Below are 17,793 nucleotides of genomic sequence, written 5' to 3' on the forward strand. Positions count from 1 at the left end.
TAGTACCTGCAAGGTGAGACTTTTTAATGTGCTCCTGGAAATTGTTCTTAAAAATGAGTAATTGTACATCCACAGTCATCTATATTGATAGAGTATAGCTGTGCGAATTAGGGATAGTAAAGTTCCAGGCTAGAACTTCAGTTAACATTGAAGAGTAAGCATGGACCTTGTAAGATCCTTAAACTCACCAGCTGTCCTGAGTCCTTTAGCATAAACCCAAACTCTTGTTATTTCTTCTCCCTGAGCTGGCTGGTAAGAAAAGAAATTACAATTGTTCCCACTAGTTGAAAGGAAAGTAGTTGTATTTGCCTATTTTATTTCTTCAGCGTTTTGGAATGCTGATCTAGCACTGGAGTCAAAATTAGAAAACAGGCCAGGCATGGTGGCTCACACCTGTAATCCCAGCACTTTGGGAGGTGAGGCGGGCGAATCACGAGGTCAAGGGATCGAGACCATCCTGGCCAACATGGTGAAACCCTGTTTCTACTAAAAATACAAAACTTAGCTGGGCGTGGTGGTGCGTGCCTGTAGTCCCAGCTACTCGGGAGGCTGAGGCAGGAGAATCGCTTGAATCCAAAGGTGGAGATCGCAGTGAGATCAAGCTACTACATTCCAGCCTGGCAATAGAGTGAGACTCCATCTCAAAAAAAAAAAAAAAAAAAAATTAGAAAAACAAAGCAATTTCTTCACTGATTCAACAATGCCCAGCAGCACACTTTAGAATAGATGCTGGCTTATCTCCTGGAAACATTAACTAACCTTCCTATCATGGACCCCACACTAGTGGCGGCCCACTAAAAGTCCCAGTTTTCCTCTGGTGGATCAGACTGCTACAAGCTTGTTCTCTTGGGTCATACTTTCTTTACATTGTTAAAAATATTAGCAAATTTGTTTAACTTACAGTTATAATTTTTGCAAAGATGATGGAAAACACTGGATGAACAGTTCCATTTAGAACAGAAGCCAATGTCCCCAGAACCACAAAAGGCCATTCAGACTTGTTTAACTTGAAAATTTTTAATAGAGACACTTCAGGAAGACTTATCTAAAAATAAAACATATTCGTTAACAATGCCTGTTTGTGAGCATAATAGAATCTAGGGAAGTTAGCCCATCATAAGCAGAATTATAATGTATAACATCAAATATAACAGCAGGGTAGAAAATGTTTTTCTTAAAAAATTCACTGCCATTATTATTATTATAGTTGTTATTATTATTATTTGAGACAGAGTCTTGCTCTGTCACCAGGCTGGACTGCAGTGGTGCATATCCTGGCTCACTGCAACCTCCACCTCCCGGGGTCAAACGATTCTCCTGCCTCAGCCTCCTGAGTAGCTGGGATTACAGGTGCACGACACCACACCCAGCTACTTTTTGTATTTTTAGTAGAGATGGGGTTTCACCATGTTGATCAGGCTGATCTCGAGCTCCTGACCTTGTGATCTATCCGCCTTGGCCTCCCAAAGTGCTGGGATTACAGGCATGAGCCACTGTGCCCAACATCTGCCCATATTATTAACGATGACCCTAAAGCATAAAATAAAAGAAGCTTTGCCAAAAGTGACTATTTGTGCAATATCACCTTTTGACATTTCACTCAGTTGCTATCATTTAAAAGTAAAACTAAATTACATGTAATTGTTAAGGGTCACAAAAGAAATGATAGGTTTGTTTTTCTTTACTCTTGTTAAACTAGATGAAATATCGTACTACAGGATAGGAAAAAATCTAGGCAGAAGCTAAGAAAAGAAAATGCAGAAGGTGAAAGTTTCATTACGATCCAAACATGAAAGTTGGAAAGTTTCATGATGTATTTACAAAAACATTTTTCTAATCCCTTGGCTTGTTTTGGAGTTCTTATTTACAAGCAAAATATTGCAATACCTGAGCACATTATTTAAACTCACCAGGCCTATCTCCTCATCTTTCCAAGGAGAATGGTAACAGTTCCTATATTGTAGGATTGTCTATACAATTAAGCTTTATTCAATACATTTGCGACTCAGTGTATTTGCAAATAATAAACACCCAATAAATGCTTGCGGCCATTGCTGTTTTTGATGTTTTACAGAGGAAGGATAATATTACACAAAATTTCAGGTTTTATACAGAGAAAGCACAATGCAAGTCATCATTCTGGTGTCTGCCAGCCCTTCCCAGGATACGTGGGAGGTGACAAGGGGAGGTAGTGGTCACAGTGGTCAGAGGATAAATAATATGATAACGATCTCTCTTTGCTCTTGACTGCAATAAGTAGTGTATTTCCGAATCTTAAAAATTCTTGTGAACAGCTTTGTGGTGTGTAATTATTCTGAGTAGGGAAGTAGACAATGAATTATTTGGTATTTCATTCATTAAAACTTCCTCATGGCATTCACTCTTAAAATAATCACATTTATGAATCTAATAACCAGAGAATTCCTCAAGAAAGGCTGTAAAATAGTTTAAAATTCTTGTTCTTATCTCAATCTGGTCACTATAATGCAGACTGTTGTTTGGACAACAGAACTTTCAAAATCCGATGTCTTTAAAGTCTGCTTTCAGGCTGGCTAACCCACATTTATATTGGGTTACTTAATAATTTGATGGTATCCATCATTTTTCCTGCTGATGTTTTCTAAAGCTCATCATCAAAAAGGGCACATCCTTTCAGTTAGGTCACTGTTCAAAAGAATATACAGAAATTTAAAAAGGTGCACACCAACTCTTTATCAAACACTAAGCATCAAGCTAGGTGCTTTACAAAATTACCTTGTTTTGTAAGAAAATTAAGATTAAGCATATCCCAGGGCACCAGTAAATTACAGAACCAGGAAATTAAGAGGGCTATCTTCCTCCTATAGTATGATCTATGTTACACAGGTAATTTAAAGACATTCTTTTGCCTCTGGAAATATACACAATAAAAGATTTAAAATGATACCATTTAAATAGTTTTGTCAAGATAGAAAATAATTAAATAAGATAAAAATAAAACAAAAATTTCAGTAAAATAAAATATGCTGTGTTACTTAAATATGAGACAGGTTTACATGTGTTAAACTATTCTGACATAAAAATATAAAATAGACATAAAGAGATATGAGTGTTAAAAAGTTAAAAAATGATACCTAAAATATTTTAAATTTAATTTGATGCAGTTTAGAGCTTTCTTGAGTTATAGTTTTCATATAACAAAGTGCATATATTTGAAATGTATAATTAGATAAATTTGGACACAACTACACACTCATGAAAACATCACAAAAGTCAAGATAATAAACATATCTATTACCCCAGAAGTTTTCTCTTGCTTTTTTATCATCCCTCTCTCCATAAGTCTTAGTTGCCAGTCCTCTTCCTCCTTTAGTCCTGTAACTGCTGATATGCTTTCAGTCACTATAGATTAGTTTGCATTTTTAGAACATTATATAAATAAAATAATATATTATCCACTCCTTTTCAGATAGCTTCTTTTGCTCAACATACATATTTTGAGATTTATCCATGCTGCTGCATACATCAGCATATCATTTCTTTTTATTGCTGCATAGTATTTCATTGTATGGCAATCTCACAAATTATTTTTATTATTATTATTTTTAAATTGTATTTGGGCTCTGGGGTATTAGAAGTTCTGGGGTATTAGAAGCTCTGGGGTATTAGACATGTGCACGTCCTGCATCCTGCAGGATTGTTGCATAGGTACATACATGCCATGGTGGTTTGCTGTCTCCATCCCCCCCAACCCCATTGCCTACATCAGGCATTTCTCCTGGTGTTATCCCTCTCCTCCTCCCCACTGTCCCCTGCTGTCCCCCCCATCCCCCCACCTAGCCCTGTGAGCGTTGCTCCCTTCCCTGTGCCCAAGTGTTCTCATTGTTCATCACCCGCCTATGAGTGAAAACATGTGGTGTTTGGTTTTCTGTTCTTGTGTCAGTTTGCTGAGAATGATGGTCTCTAGGTTAATCCATGTCTCTACAAAGGACACGAACTCACCGTTTTTTAAGGCTGCATAGTATTCCATGGTGTATATGTGCCACATTTTTTTTTGTCCAGTCTATCATGGATGGGCATTTGGGTTGGTTCTAGGTCTTTGCTATCATAAACAGCACCGAAATAAACATACGTGTACATGTGTCTTTATGAGAGAATGATTTATAATCCTTTGGGTATATACCCAGTAATGGGGCTGCTGGGTCAAATGGAATTTCTATTCCTAGATCCTTGAGGAATCACCACACTGTCTTCCACAATGGTTGAACTAATTTACACTCCCACTAACAGTGTAAAAGTGTTCCTATTTCTCCACATCCTCTCCAGCAGCTGTTGTCTCCAGATTTTTTAATGATCGCCATTCTAATTGGCATGAGATGATATCTCAATGTGGTTTTGATTTGCATTTCTCTAATGACCAATGATAATGAGCACTTTTTCATATGTTTGTTGGCTGCATATTTGTCTTCTTTTGAAAAGTGTCTGTTCATATCCTTCTCCCACTTTTGGATGGGTTTGTTTGTTTTTTTCCTGTAAATCTGCTTTAGTTCTTTGTAGACTCTGGATATTAGCCCTTTGTCAGATGGGTAGCTTGCAAAAATTTTTTCCCATTCTGTTGGTTGCGGGTTCACTCTAATGATTATTTCTTTTGCTGTGCAGAAGCTCTTAAGTTTGATTAGGTCCCATTTGTCCATTTTGGCTTTTGTTGCCATTGCTTTTGGCGTTTTAGTCATGAAGTCCTTGCCTGTGCCTATGTCCTGAATGGTTTTGACTAGGTTTTCTTCTAGGGTTTTTATGGTGTTAGTTATCATGTTTAGATCTTTAATTCATCTGGAGTTAATTTTTGTATAATGTGTAAGGAAGGTCCAGTTTCAGCTTCCTTCTTATGGCTAGCCAGTTTTCCCAACACCATTTATTAAACAGGGAATCGTTTCCCCATTGCTTGTTTTTGTACGGTTTGTCAATGATCAGATGGTTATAGATGTGTGGCTTTGCTTCTGAGGCCTCTGTTCTCTTCCATTGGTCTGTATCTCTGTTTTGGTACCAGTACCATGCTGTTTTGATTACTGTAGCCTTGTAGTATAGTTTGAAATCAGGTAGCATGATGCCTCCAGCTTTGTCTTTTTGCTTAAGGATTGTCTTGGCTATGTGGGCTCTTTTTTGGTTCCATATGAAGTTTAAGGTGTTTTTTTCCAGTTCTGTGAAGGTCAATGGTAGCTTGATGGGGATAGCATTGAATCTATAAATTACTTTGGGCATTATGGCCATTTTCACAATATTGATTCTTCCTAACCATGAGCATGGAATGTTTTTCCATCTGTTTGTGTCCTCTGTTATTTCCTTGATCAGTGGTTTGTAGTTCTCCTTGAAGAGATCTTTTACCTCCATTGTAAGTTGTATTCCTAGGTATTTTATTCTCTTTGTAGCAATTATAAATGGGAGTTCACTCATGATTTGGCTCTCTGTCTGTTATTGGTGTATAGGAATGCTTGTGATTTCTGCACATTGATTTTGTATCCTGAGACTTTGCTGAAGTTGCTTATCAGCTTAAGGAGGTTTTGGGCTGAGATGATGGGGTCTTCTAAATATGTGATCATGTCATCTGCAAATAGGGACAATCTGACTTCTTCTTTTCCTAATTGAATGTCCTTTATTTCTTTTTCTTGCCTAATTGCTCTGGCTAGAACTTCTAATACTATACTGAATATAAGTGGTGAGAGAGGGCAGCCTTGTATAGCACCAGTTTTTAAAGGGAATGCTTCTAATTTTTGCCCATTCAGTATGACATTGGTTGTGGGTTTGTCATAAATAGCTTTTATTGTTTTGAGATACATTTCATCAATACCTAGTTTATTGAGAGTTTTTAGCATAAAGGCTGTTGAATTTTGTCAAAGGCCTTCTCTGCATCTATTGAAATAATCATGTGGTTTTTGTCTTTGGTTCTATTTATGTGGTGAATCACGTTTATAGATTTGCATATGTTGAACCAGCCTTGCATCCCTGGGAGGAAGCCTACTTGATCATGATGGATAAGCTTTTTGATGTGCTGTTGGATTTGGTTTGCCAGTATTTTATTGAAGATTTTTGCATCAATGCTCATCATGGATATTGGCCTATACTGTTCTTTTTTAGTTGTGTCTCTGCCAGATTTTGGTATTAGGATGATGTTGGTCTCATAAAAAGAGTTAGGGAGGATTCACTCTTTCTGTATTGTTTGGAATAGTTTCAACAGGAATGGTACCAGCTCCTCTTTGTATGTCTGGTAGAATTCAGCTGTGAACCCATCTGGACTTGGACTTTTTTTGGTCGGTAGGCTATTAATTGCTGCCTCAACTTTAGACCTTGTTATTGGTCTATTCAGGGTTTCAACTTCTTCTTGGCTTAGTTTTGGGAGTGTGCAAGTGTCCAGCAATTTATCCATTCCTTCCAGATTTACTGGTTTATGTGCATAGAGTTGTTTGCAGTAATCTCTGATGGTAGTTTGTATTTCTGAGGAATTGGTGGTGATCTCCCCACCGACTGGCTGGATATGAAATTCTGGATTGAAAATTCTTTTCTTTAAGGATGTTGAATATTGGCCCCCACTCCCTTCCAGGTTGCAGGTTTTCTGCTGAGAGATCCACTGTGAGTTTGATGGGCTTTCCTTTGTGGGTGACTCGACCTTCCTCTCTGGCTGCCCTTAGGATTTTTTCCTTCATTTCATCCCTGGTGAATCTGACAACTATGTGCCTTGGGGTTGCTCATCTTGAGGAATATCTTTGTGGTGTTCTCTGTATTTCCTGGATTTGAATGTTGGCCTGCCTTGTTAGGTTGGGAAAGTTCTCTTGGAAAATATCTTGAAAAGTGTTTTCCAACTTGGATTCATTATCCCCATCACATTCAGGTATGCTGATCAAGCATAGATTAGGTTTTTTCACATAATCCCATAGTTCTTGGAGGCGTTGTTCATTTCTTTTCACTCTTTTTTCTCTAATCTTGCCTTCTCATTTTATTTCATTGATTTGATCTTCTATCTCTGATATCCTTTCTTCTGCTTGATCGATTCAGCTGTTGAAACTTGATATACAAGTTAAACAGCTGAATCAAAGTTCTTGTGCTGTGTTTTTCAGCTCCAGCAAGTTGTTTATGTTCTTCTCTAAGCTGGTTATTCTAGTTAGCATTTTGTCTAACCTTTTTTTAAGGTTCTTAGTTTCTTTGCATTGGGTTAGAACATGGTCTTTTAACTCAGAGAAGTTTGTTATTACCCACCTTCTGAAGCCTGCTTCTGTCAATTCATCAGATTCATTCTCTGTCTTTTTTTGTTCCCTTGATGGTGAGGAATTGTGATCCCTGGGAGGAGAAGAGGTGTTCTGTTTTTGATGGTTTCATGCTTTTTGTGCTGTTTTTTTCTCATCGTCGTGGATTTATCTCCCTTTAACCTTTGAAGTTGGTGATTTCCCGAGTCTCTGAGTGGACTTTTTTTCTATTGAGGTTGGAGCTGTATCTTTTTTGGCCTGTAGAGGGCGTTCCTGGGCTCTCTCCGGTTCGGTCAGGTTGTTAAGTGGGTGGTCCTTCCTGGAGTTTGTTTGCAGGTGAGATTGGCTCCGCCTTCCCAATGGCGTCTCTCCCAGAGCTTGATCTTCCTGGTTGGGGTCAAGCTGGCGTATTTGCTGCCTAGCTCTCTAGTGAGGGCTTCAGTTGAATTCTGAGGGACGTCCGTCCTGCTGGCTTAGTCCAAACTCCTGCACGGGTCTGTGGGACAACTTGCTGCGCCCGGCGATAGCCGCTGCTCAGACTTGCATCGACTACCCACGGCGTCCCACCGTCTGGCAGGGCTCTCGTGGACCGTGGGTTGCAGGAGGGATGAGGTAAGCACAGGATCCCACACGGAGCACCAAGGTTAAGTCCCCAACCCTCCCAGTCGGCTGCACGTTTCAGGTGGGGACGGCCCCCCTGCCCCTTTATTTGCCCCCCCCAGGCATCTTTCGCCCTGCGGCTCCTTCCCTGGGCCTAAATTCAGTGCCCTATCAGTCCCACAGAAACGAACCCAGTCCCTTGTTTGGAATCGTGAAGTCCTCTAGCCCTCTGAGTCTAATTCGCTGGGAGCTGCATTCCGGTGCTGGCTTCTCTCGGCCATCTTGACACTATCCCCCCCGCCCCGCTTCCCAATCTCACAAATTATTAATCCATCCACCTGTTGATATAAATTTGAGTGGTCCCCACTTTTAGGCTATTACGCATAAAACTGCTATGAACAGTCATATACAAGGCTTTGTGTGGACTTTATTTCTCTTGAGTAAATATCTAGAAATGAAATGGATCATTTAGTAGGTGAATGTTTCACTTCTTAAGAAACTGCCAAATTGTTTTCCGAAGTAGCTTTAGCATTTTATACTCCCACCAGCTAAGTAAGTTCCAGTTGCGCCACACCATTACCAACGCTTGGCACAGTCAGCCTTTTTAGATTTAACTAATCTAATCGGTGTATAGTGATATCTCATTGTGATTTTCTTCTGCATTTGTGCAATGACTAACCACATTAGGCGTCTTTTTGTGTGCTTATTTATATTTCTATCAGAAGGATTCTTGCTCTGTTGCTCAGGCTGGGGCACAGTGGCATGATCATAGCTCAGTGCAGCCTGGAACTCCTAGACTGCAGCGATCCTCCTGCTTCAACCTTCCAAGTAGCTATTATTATAGACATAAGCCAGCTCATTATTGATTATTATAGTCTCTAGTCTCTTCACTTGCTTTTTCATTTTTCACTGGATTACCATAGTCTGAAAGAGTTCCTTAAAAATATGGCCATTGAGCCAGTCCTTAGCTTATTTCTTGGTTGTAGGACACTGTCTCTGTTTCTTGCCCTCTAAGGCTCAAACCTGGCATTGGCTAAACAGGTTTTTCAGCCTCCTTTTCAGAGCAGGTCTGTGCTATTGTCCAGTTCACCACTGTGCTTTTGCTCTAGTTCTCATGTGAAGAGATATTCCTCTTGTTTTAGAGCCTAGATACATCTTATTGGTTTTTCTCTTTTTATATTTTATTATTTCCATGTTTGTGGAGCACGTAGTTGTATCAGATTGTAAACCAACTATATCATTTTCTCCAGAAATCTAGAAATTCCTTTTTAATTTTCTGTTTTTTATCTTTCTTATGTTTTGAAAATCCACTTTATAAATATGGTGAATTTTTAGACATAGAGGCAGATTTCCATAGCAGTTGATGAGGCAGGTACAGCAGCGATCAATAGATGTTTTAACACAGTGTTTCCTACACTCTTGCCTAGTGTCTCAGTGCAAACTTTCTTGTACTGTATTCTTACATACATTTGCTATATGGTATACCATCTATACCATTGTTTTTCTTTGCATGCTTATTTATTTAAATGGACTTCAAAAAATTAGCAGAAAAGAAAAAAATATCTAAGTATAAATGCTATAGAGGACCACATACCTAAAAGGAAAGAGTTGTAGCTAAATTAAAAGCAATAGACTAACAATGCCAGAGAAGGGCAAGAGGGGTTTTGGGGCAGATAATCCAGGAGCTTCAGGCAGATAATTGACAGATGAGACCAAGGAAAGTGGGCATGAATATGGCAAGAACAGCTAAGAGGCGATTCAATCTCAAGTCTCTGTCATTTCCAAGGAGAAGAAGGAAACTCTAGTTTGGGAGGAAACAGTGGGCCAAGGATAGGTGTGGGATGGTATAGATGCTGGAGGTTGGGGGATTGAAGCTGAGATACAGGGGCAAGGGTGAGGGATTTCAAGGCATATGAGGTTACAGAGCACCAGGGGCTAGCAAAGATCACCTGGGGCTGGGAAGAGGACTGGGGCTCAGCGAATGGAGAGGCTGGGAGAAGCATGGGTTAAGGTGAGATTAAGATGGAATCATGTTTTGTAAAAGGGTGCCATAGAGAATGTTCAGGGTGTGGGGTGGATGCTCAAAGCAGGTGTTGGGCATATTAAGAGAAAGGAGCTGGAATTGAGACAGAGAAGTGAGACTTCAGGTGCAGATGGGGACTGACTAGAAGTATGAGGGGTATCAGTGGAAGGAGTGTCAAAGCAAGTGAAGTGGAGCTTGGGCAGAGCCTGGGGGCGTTGGGCTAGGAAGGGGCACAGTAAGCCTGAGAACAGATACTCTCACCCAAGTGAGCTGTGCCCTGGGACTGCAGGCCTGGGTCGTATACATGAGGGACCTATCTGCATTCTGGGAGTGGCATGCATTTATGCTCTGATCTGACTCAAATTAATCTTGTGCCTCACCAGTAGTATCTGTATCACATTTGCCCAGGCACTGTTTTAACCCATGGTTTGCTTCATAGGAAAAAATCATGTAACAGTCTTATGAGATTTTCTTTCCCCCAGTAAGGAAGGACCTCTGATATAAATGCAGCCTTAGTAGACAGCCTTAACTAGAGTGTCATGCTGATGCTAGAGCAAAGTTAGGGAAAGACATATTTTGTGGGCTTAGTGTTACAGTAATATTTTACTATAAATAAAGTTAAAATTTTATAAGGATTAAATCAAAATCAGAAAATATGCAGGAAAAACTGGTTAATAGCTGAGCTATTACCTCTTTAGACTGGATGGATTCCTCAGCCTTGTCAGTGAGGTCTGACTTGATGCTATTCACAGAGCACAGAGGAAGTGAGTTGGTCTTTCTTTCAGTAGAATATGTCATTGACTCCATTTGTTCATCAGCTTTTTTAATATCCTTACAGGAAGAGTATACAGGTTATCATTATAAGAATGCCTTAAAAATTCAAAGACACTTTATTAAGCATCCCTTTAAAGCTGTTATTGCCTTTGCTATTGAAAGTGGCGTATTCTAATGTAGTTCTTGCTGAACAGCTTTCAGGCTTGATAGAGAGCTATTAAGTCTATCTCATACTAAAATGTTAGTGACTGGCAATAGCTCACTGTCCCTTCTTTTTTAAGGACCTATATAATCACCTGCACAAAACAATGCCTTAATCTAAAACAATTATATCACTAGCAAGGAGAGATCTTAGTAAAAGGAGCTTCTTGAGACAGAAGATACTGTTGCTGGTGCCTTCTTCCTAGCCATTTCTGGAGCTTACAAATTTGTAGTATTTAGTTGGGTACTTATATGTGAGGCTGGGCCTGAGAGAGACCTTGGGAGACAATCATGCTTTCCAAGCCTGCCCCTGCTGCCCATCCCAAAGTGTAAATGAAAAACAAAACTCAGAGGGCTTGTTCCCAAACAATAAGAAGTTCCAAAGCAATCAAATTAACCTTAAGGGCCAGGTGCAATTGTCACCCCTGTAATCCCAGCATTTTAAGGGGCTCAGGCAAGTGGATCACTTCAGGCCAGGAGTTCCAGACCAGCCTGGCCAACATGGTGAAACCCTGTCTCTACTAAAAATACAAAGAATTAGTTGGTTTTAGTGGTGTGTGCCTGTGATCCCAGCTACTCAGGAGGTGGAGGCTGCAGTGAGCCAAGATTGCACCACTACACTCCAGCCTGGGTGACAGAGCTAGACTCTGCCTCAAAATAAAAATTTTTAACCTTAAATAAACTGTTTATTAGTACATTATAGGATAGAACAAAGTTCAAAACCAAATTGCTCTAAGTCTAGTTTTTCTTTTTCTTGCTACTCATGAGAACACTTTAGTGAAATAACAGAGCTACAGATTCTCTGTTCATTTGAATATGGTGTGAGTAAATCTGTGACTTTCCCAGGAAGAGGTGGGAGGAGGAGGACAAGAGAAATGAGAAACCCAGCTAGGATGCTAGTAGGTCCAGCCACCGTGGGGAAGAGATGAAAAACGCAGGTTGATTTAGGTCTACCAGGAGAAATGTGCACATGGAATACTTTCCAGGGACACTGTGACTCTTTGACAAACTTAACAGTTTATCAGCCATTTAAAGAGACAATGAACTTTGAACAGCCCTGGACTGTCCAAACATCTTTAATCAGGCATTCCTTTTGCTATCATTTTCCTTTTTTCCCTGTAAATATCTCTACTGTGAAAGAAATACTTTATGTGGCTTTGAAATTTTTTATTTTTTGTTTTTTGTTTTTATTATTTATTTGTGTTTTAGAGAGTAGGTCTCACTGTGTTGCCCAAGCTAGTGTTAAACTCCTCGGCTGAAGCAGTCCTCCTGTCTCAGCCTGCCACGTAGCTGGGATTACAGGAACCAGCCATCATGTCCTGCCTTATTTGGCTTTTCTCCTCCACCCACAGGAGTTACTTACTTTATGGCAAGTTTAAAATAAAACTTTGACCTTTCCTCATAATAAATTTCCTGAGAAGGTGCTTTAATTGGTCAAAGAAAATTTCTTTTCCTGATAAAGTTGCTGGACAAAATGATGACAAGAAGTTTTGATATTTATATATCTACTTGTTTTTATTTCATTTTCACATAGAAACTCACTAAAGCACTATACATGTATATATAATCCTGTACAGTCTAGGTAAATAATTATAGTATGAATCTCCATAGTTTGAACTTTTCTAAAAAGTTTGATCAAATATGTTAATCCCAATAATAGCATAATAAAATTTATTATACTAACAATAATTCTAAGTACTTTACATGTTTTAGCCCATTTAATACTCACCATAATTTATTAATAGATTATTACTATTTTCCTCTTGTTAGAGATTAGGAAATTGAGGCACTGAGAATTTAAATAACTTGCTCAAGGACCTAAAACTACTAAGTGGTAGAGTCACCTTGCAGTGACCACAGAGTTCATCATCTTAACCACTTTGCTATACTGCTTCTCAGGATTATTTTAACAGCATTAACTCTGTGATATTTGTGATAATTTTGAATTATCAAAATTGGTTAATTTTGATACCACATTTGATACCACAGTCAACACTGGAAAATAAGTATGTCCTGATCTTCAAAAATGAGTTACGTATTTGTGTAGATATTATGTATGTCACATTTACTATACAATACTTAGAATATTATACTTAGTATTAATATTTAAAATGATGTTATTATATCTGAATGGACATTATTTTAGGTAACCAGAGAATACTAATCCATTTTAAATAAGGTGTTTAAAATTTTTACACATTCTTACCACAAACACACCACTTTTGCTTTTTTTACATTGTGAAAGCCTTTAACTTAAGACCTAATAATGGATTTTTTAGTTTAATTACAATAAAAAATAAGGATGTACTACCTTAAAGAAAGATCTGATTATAATAGTATTAATAGTTTTAAAGAAAATATCAAAATAGGCCAGCACAGTGGCTCATGCCTGTAATCCCAGCACTTTGGGAGGCTGAGGCAGGCAGATCACCTGAAGTTGGGAGTTCAAGACAAGCCTGACGAACATGGAGAAACCTCGTCTCTACTAAAAATACAAAATTAGCGACACATAGTGGCGCATACTAGTAATTCTAGCTACTCGTGAGGCTGAGACAGGAGAATCACTTGAACCCGGGAGGCAGAGGTTGCGGTAAGCTGAGATCGTGCCATTGCACTCCAGCTTGGGCAACAAGAGCAAAACTCAGTCTCCAAAAAAAAAAAAAAAAAAAATCTCAAAATAGGGTTAACTCAACCAGTTATTTCCTTTTATTGCAACTCATATTAGTTTCAAAATATTAAATGTAATAACCTAATAAATTATTAAGTCTACTGTGGAATGAAAATTCAATTGTCAAATGACACCTGACTTTTATTTTTGAAACATAAAATATAAACTAATATGAAATAAAATCAGAATCAGACAGTTTTTCAATTAATATAAAACTGTATTTTCAAACCTATTTTGCTGTCATTGCTTCTTAGGGCATGAAGTTATAAACTTGATGAGGAGATGGAGGCTCATAACTTTCTAAATTTCCTAATTCATAAAATAATAATATTGACATCAAAGATACTATCAGAAAGTTGAAGAAGATCAAAATGGGTTGAAATTAGTTATCTGTAGAAGAGCCCTTCAAAAAAAGGCTGCCTTCCAGATCAAGAGAAGAAAGCTGGGCTAGAAAAAAGAAGAGAGCTAGAGCCTAATTCCTATGACTTATATTAATGTGCCCTAGTGAGAAAGTTATGTGAAATCCCTAAGGGTGGATCCGTGACATGCCCAAGTATGGATCCTAAAGAAGGGGAATTTGCCGTGTGCCTTCAGCATCATCATGCCCCTGCTTGATTGCCCAATATGAGCTTTCTGGTCCACTTGTGGGGATGTGGTGACATCTGGTCCACTTGTGGGATGTAGTGACAGTAAGGTTTTATGTGCGCATCCTTTCATTCAGCAAATGTTTACTGAGTGCCCACTGTGTGCCAGGCATGGTCTTAGGTGCTTCCTACACATTAAGTCTCAACCCTTCTGCCTGGATTCTAAGAACTCCCATGATCTGACACTCATTATCCAACTCTTTTCTGTTATACCCCTAACATTCATCGTTACTTAAGGAAAGCTGCCATTTTTATGTTTTACTTGCACACCAAGTTCCTTTTTGCCTCTATGCTGTTGTTCTGCCTACCTAAATTTATCCTTCATGTTCACCCCCAACTCCCACCTTTTAAACTTAAAGACCTCTTTCATGAAACCTTTCGTGGGTAATATAGCTCTGTCTCTCCCCATCAATCTTGTTTTTTCTTTTTACAACTAGTAACATCTATATGCATAATTTTGCAGTTTGCCTCTGTAGGTAAGTTTTAAGTCTTTCAGTAGGGATTATGTGTTATACTTCTTTGTATTCTAACCCAAAGATCACAGGATCTGCCACATACAAGTTTGGAAGCCTATTTGGAGTGTGCCTGGCATATATTAGGTACCAGGTACACGTTAGTTCTTCAACTTCCATATTATTTAGCACAACGCTGAGGATTTGACACAGTTTCTTTACTGAGAAACTATAAACCTTTGTTGCTTTTTAAATTTAAGATTATAATTTGCAACTTTTGTTTTCTAGTGTGGTATGATCTCTGAAATATTAAAAAAAAAATCCTGTTGACAGCATTATGTCACATAGGCATTACCTGTGACATTGCAAATGAATAATATAGACCTCGTTTTGCCATTAGTTCAGCATGTGTTCCTTTTTCCACCACCGTTCCATCCTTTATGGTCACAATCAAATCTGCACTTCGAATAGTAGAAAGTCGGTGTGCTACCACAATTGTAGTCCGAACTTTGCTTGCCTACAGAATAAAAAGCATAGAAAATAAATAAGACATTAGTAGAAATAACAGCCTTTGCACTGTTTAGGAAAGCTTTGTTGGCCAGGAACAGTGAGTCATGCCTGTAATCCCTGCAGTTTGGGAGATCAAGGAGGGTGGATCACCTGAGGTCAGGAGTTCAAGATCAGTCTGGCCAACATGGTAAAACCCCGTCACTACTAAAAATACAAAAAATTAGCCGGCTGTGGTGAAGCATATCTGTAATCCCAGCTACTCCAGAGGCTGAGGCAGGAGAATCGCTTAAACCCAAGAGGCGGAGGTTGCAGTAAGCTCAGGTCACACCATTGCACTCCAGCATGGGCAACAAGAGCCAAACTCTGTCACAACAAGAAAAAAGAAAGAAAGAAATCTTTGTTGCAGTATTATTTTAAGTATTATTAAAGTGTCTTATCCTTGGATAAAGAAATTTGGAAACTTTGAAAGAGTAAGAAGGCCAATAGAAATTAGAATAAAAAGAAAGTCAGAAAGTTAATTAGATTTGAAACCAGTGTTTTATAAAACCATAGTATCTCAGAATTAGAAAGGACTCTAAAGACCATTTAATGGCTATTGGTAACTAGAAGTAACTAACTTAAACTCACTATTTCTCTTGTTTTCATCATTAAAATGGGGATATTACTTAACTGGTTGGGTACAAATTTAAAGTAATATATATTTTTAACTTTTTTTTACAAGTGTCATTAATATATGGAAAACTACAGATAAAGGTACATACAGATCAGTGCATTTCAAACTGAATACCCCCCTATCATAGTATCCAGGTCAAGAATCCCATCATTACTAGCACCCACAAGTTCATCTCATGCCCTTTACAAAGTCATTCTTAATATTCATACTAAGAGTCACCACTATCCCGATTTCTAACAACATAATTTGTTTTGAGTTTTTGGTAACTTATATAAATGAGATTATGCATTGTATACTCTTCTGTGTCTGGATGTTGTCACTTAACATTATGTTTTTGAGGAACCATTTGGTTGTATGGAGTTGTGGTTAATTCATTCTTATTGCCACACAGTATTCTATTATGCGACTATACTGTAACGTATTTATCAATTCTGCTCCTGATTGGCATTTGGATAGGTTTTTTTTTTTCCTACTATATATATGTAGGATGCCATAAATGTTTATATGATGAACATATGTACACAATTCTAGTTGTATGCCTAGGAGAGGAGTTGCTGAGTCATAAGGTCTGTAAATGCTCTGCTTCATTAGATTCTGCCAAATAGTTTTTCAAAGTAGTTGCCCTATTACGTAAACCTCCCAATAGTGCAAGAGGACCATGGTTGCTCTGTATTCTGACCAAGACTTGGTTCTTTCTGTCTGATGGGTGAGAACTATCATTTTGTGACTTTTATTTGCATTTTTCCTATGACTAATAAATTTGAACAACTTTTCAAATGATTAGTGACAATTTGGATATTCTCTCTTGTGAACTGTCCACGTTTTTTCTCATTTTCCTATTAGAACGTTTTCTTTCCAATTTTCATGAATTGTTTATATACTCTAGATGTGTGAACTTTATTAAATACCGTATATTACAGCAGTTACAATTTCTCTTTATGTGATTGTCTTTTCACTCTCTCTCTCTTTTTTTTTTTTTTTTTTGAGATGGAGTTTAGCTCTTGTTGCCTGGGAGGGAGTGCAGTGGCACAATTTCAGCTCACTGCAACCTCTGCCTGCCTGGTTCAAGAGATTCTCCTGCCTCAGCCTCCTGAGTAGCTGGAATTACCAGTGCCCACCACCACACCCAACTAATTTCTTGTATTTTTAGTAGAGATGGGGTTTCACCCCAACCTCATGTTGGCCAGACTGATCTCAAACTCCTGACCTCAGGTGATCCACCCGCCTCAGCTTCCCAAAGTGCTGGGATTATAGGCGTGAGCCACTGCGCCCAGCCACAGTGTCTCACTCTTAATGGTGTCTTTTCATGAACAGAATTTAAAAATTTTAATTAAGTCCAATTTATCAAATTTTTTCTTTTACAATTTATGCTTTTTGTGTACTTTTAAGAATCTTTACTCCAAGGTCACATGGATGTTTTTCTGTGTTTTACCTTACAATCTTTATCTTTTGCCTTTCATATTTTGATGTGATGTAGAACACCTAAATTAGTTTTTGTGTACGATGCCAAATAGGAGTCAATGTTCTTTTTCCCGTAGAGTTAACCAAGTGTCCCAGCAGCATATTTTGAACACCATCCCTTCCTTACTCTACTGTAGAATTGTCTTCACCATAAATCAGGTGACAATTGTTTTGTGTCTCTTTTTGTATTCTATTTGCTATTCTGCTATTCAGCTTGTCTGTCACTGGACCAATGCTATGCTGTCTTAACTATTATAGACTTAAAACAGGTATTGAAAACTATGAGTTTACGTCCTCCAGCTTACTCTTCCTCTGGAAGAGCACAATAACTGACACTTCTGGCACTACAAATTTGCCAGGGAATCAACAACTGACGGCTAGTATTGTTACTATTCATACTATTACTGTGTTGCTGCTGTTTACCTTTCTTATTCTTATTCTTATCTACTATAGAGCAGGAAACTGGAACTCTGAAAGTTAAGAAGCTTGTTCAAGGCCTCAGCCAGTCACTGGAAGGACTGCTAGTAAAACCTGGTGTGGTTCTCCCTCCTCTCTCCACAAGGTCTCTTATTG

The 17,793-nt window shown here is 38.4% G+C and overlaps 1 protein-coding gene across 1 annotated transcript in view; it reads right to left on the bottom strand.

The window, feature by feature from the left end:
• Window positions 1-17,793, bottom strand: part of ABCB5 (ATP binding cassette subfamily B member 5) — a 112,361-nt gene that overhangs the window by 49,580 nt on the left and 44,988 nt on the right. Inside the window, exons 14-16 of the mRNA XM_012447735.2 lie at window positions 14,932-15,093; window positions 10,528-10,668; window positions 902-1,045 (exon numbers count right to left, since the gene is read on the bottom strand). Of these exons, the coding sequence (XP_012303158.2) occupies window positions 902-1,045; window positions 10,528-10,668; window positions 14,932-15,093 (447 nt within the window). The remainder of the gene's footprint in view (window positions 1-901; window positions 1,046-10,527; window positions 10,669-14,931; window positions 15,094-17,793) is intronic.

The sequence above is a fragment of the Aotus nancymaae genome, unplaced genomic scaffold (genome assembly GCF_030222135.1).
Source record: "Aotus nancymaae isolate 86718 unplaced genomic scaffold, 86718_ANA_hifiasm-v0.15.2.pri h1tg000025l, whole genome shotgun sequence".
Lineage (NCBI taxonomy): Eukaryota > Metazoa > Chordata > Mammalia > Primates > Aotidae > Aotus > Aotus nancymaae.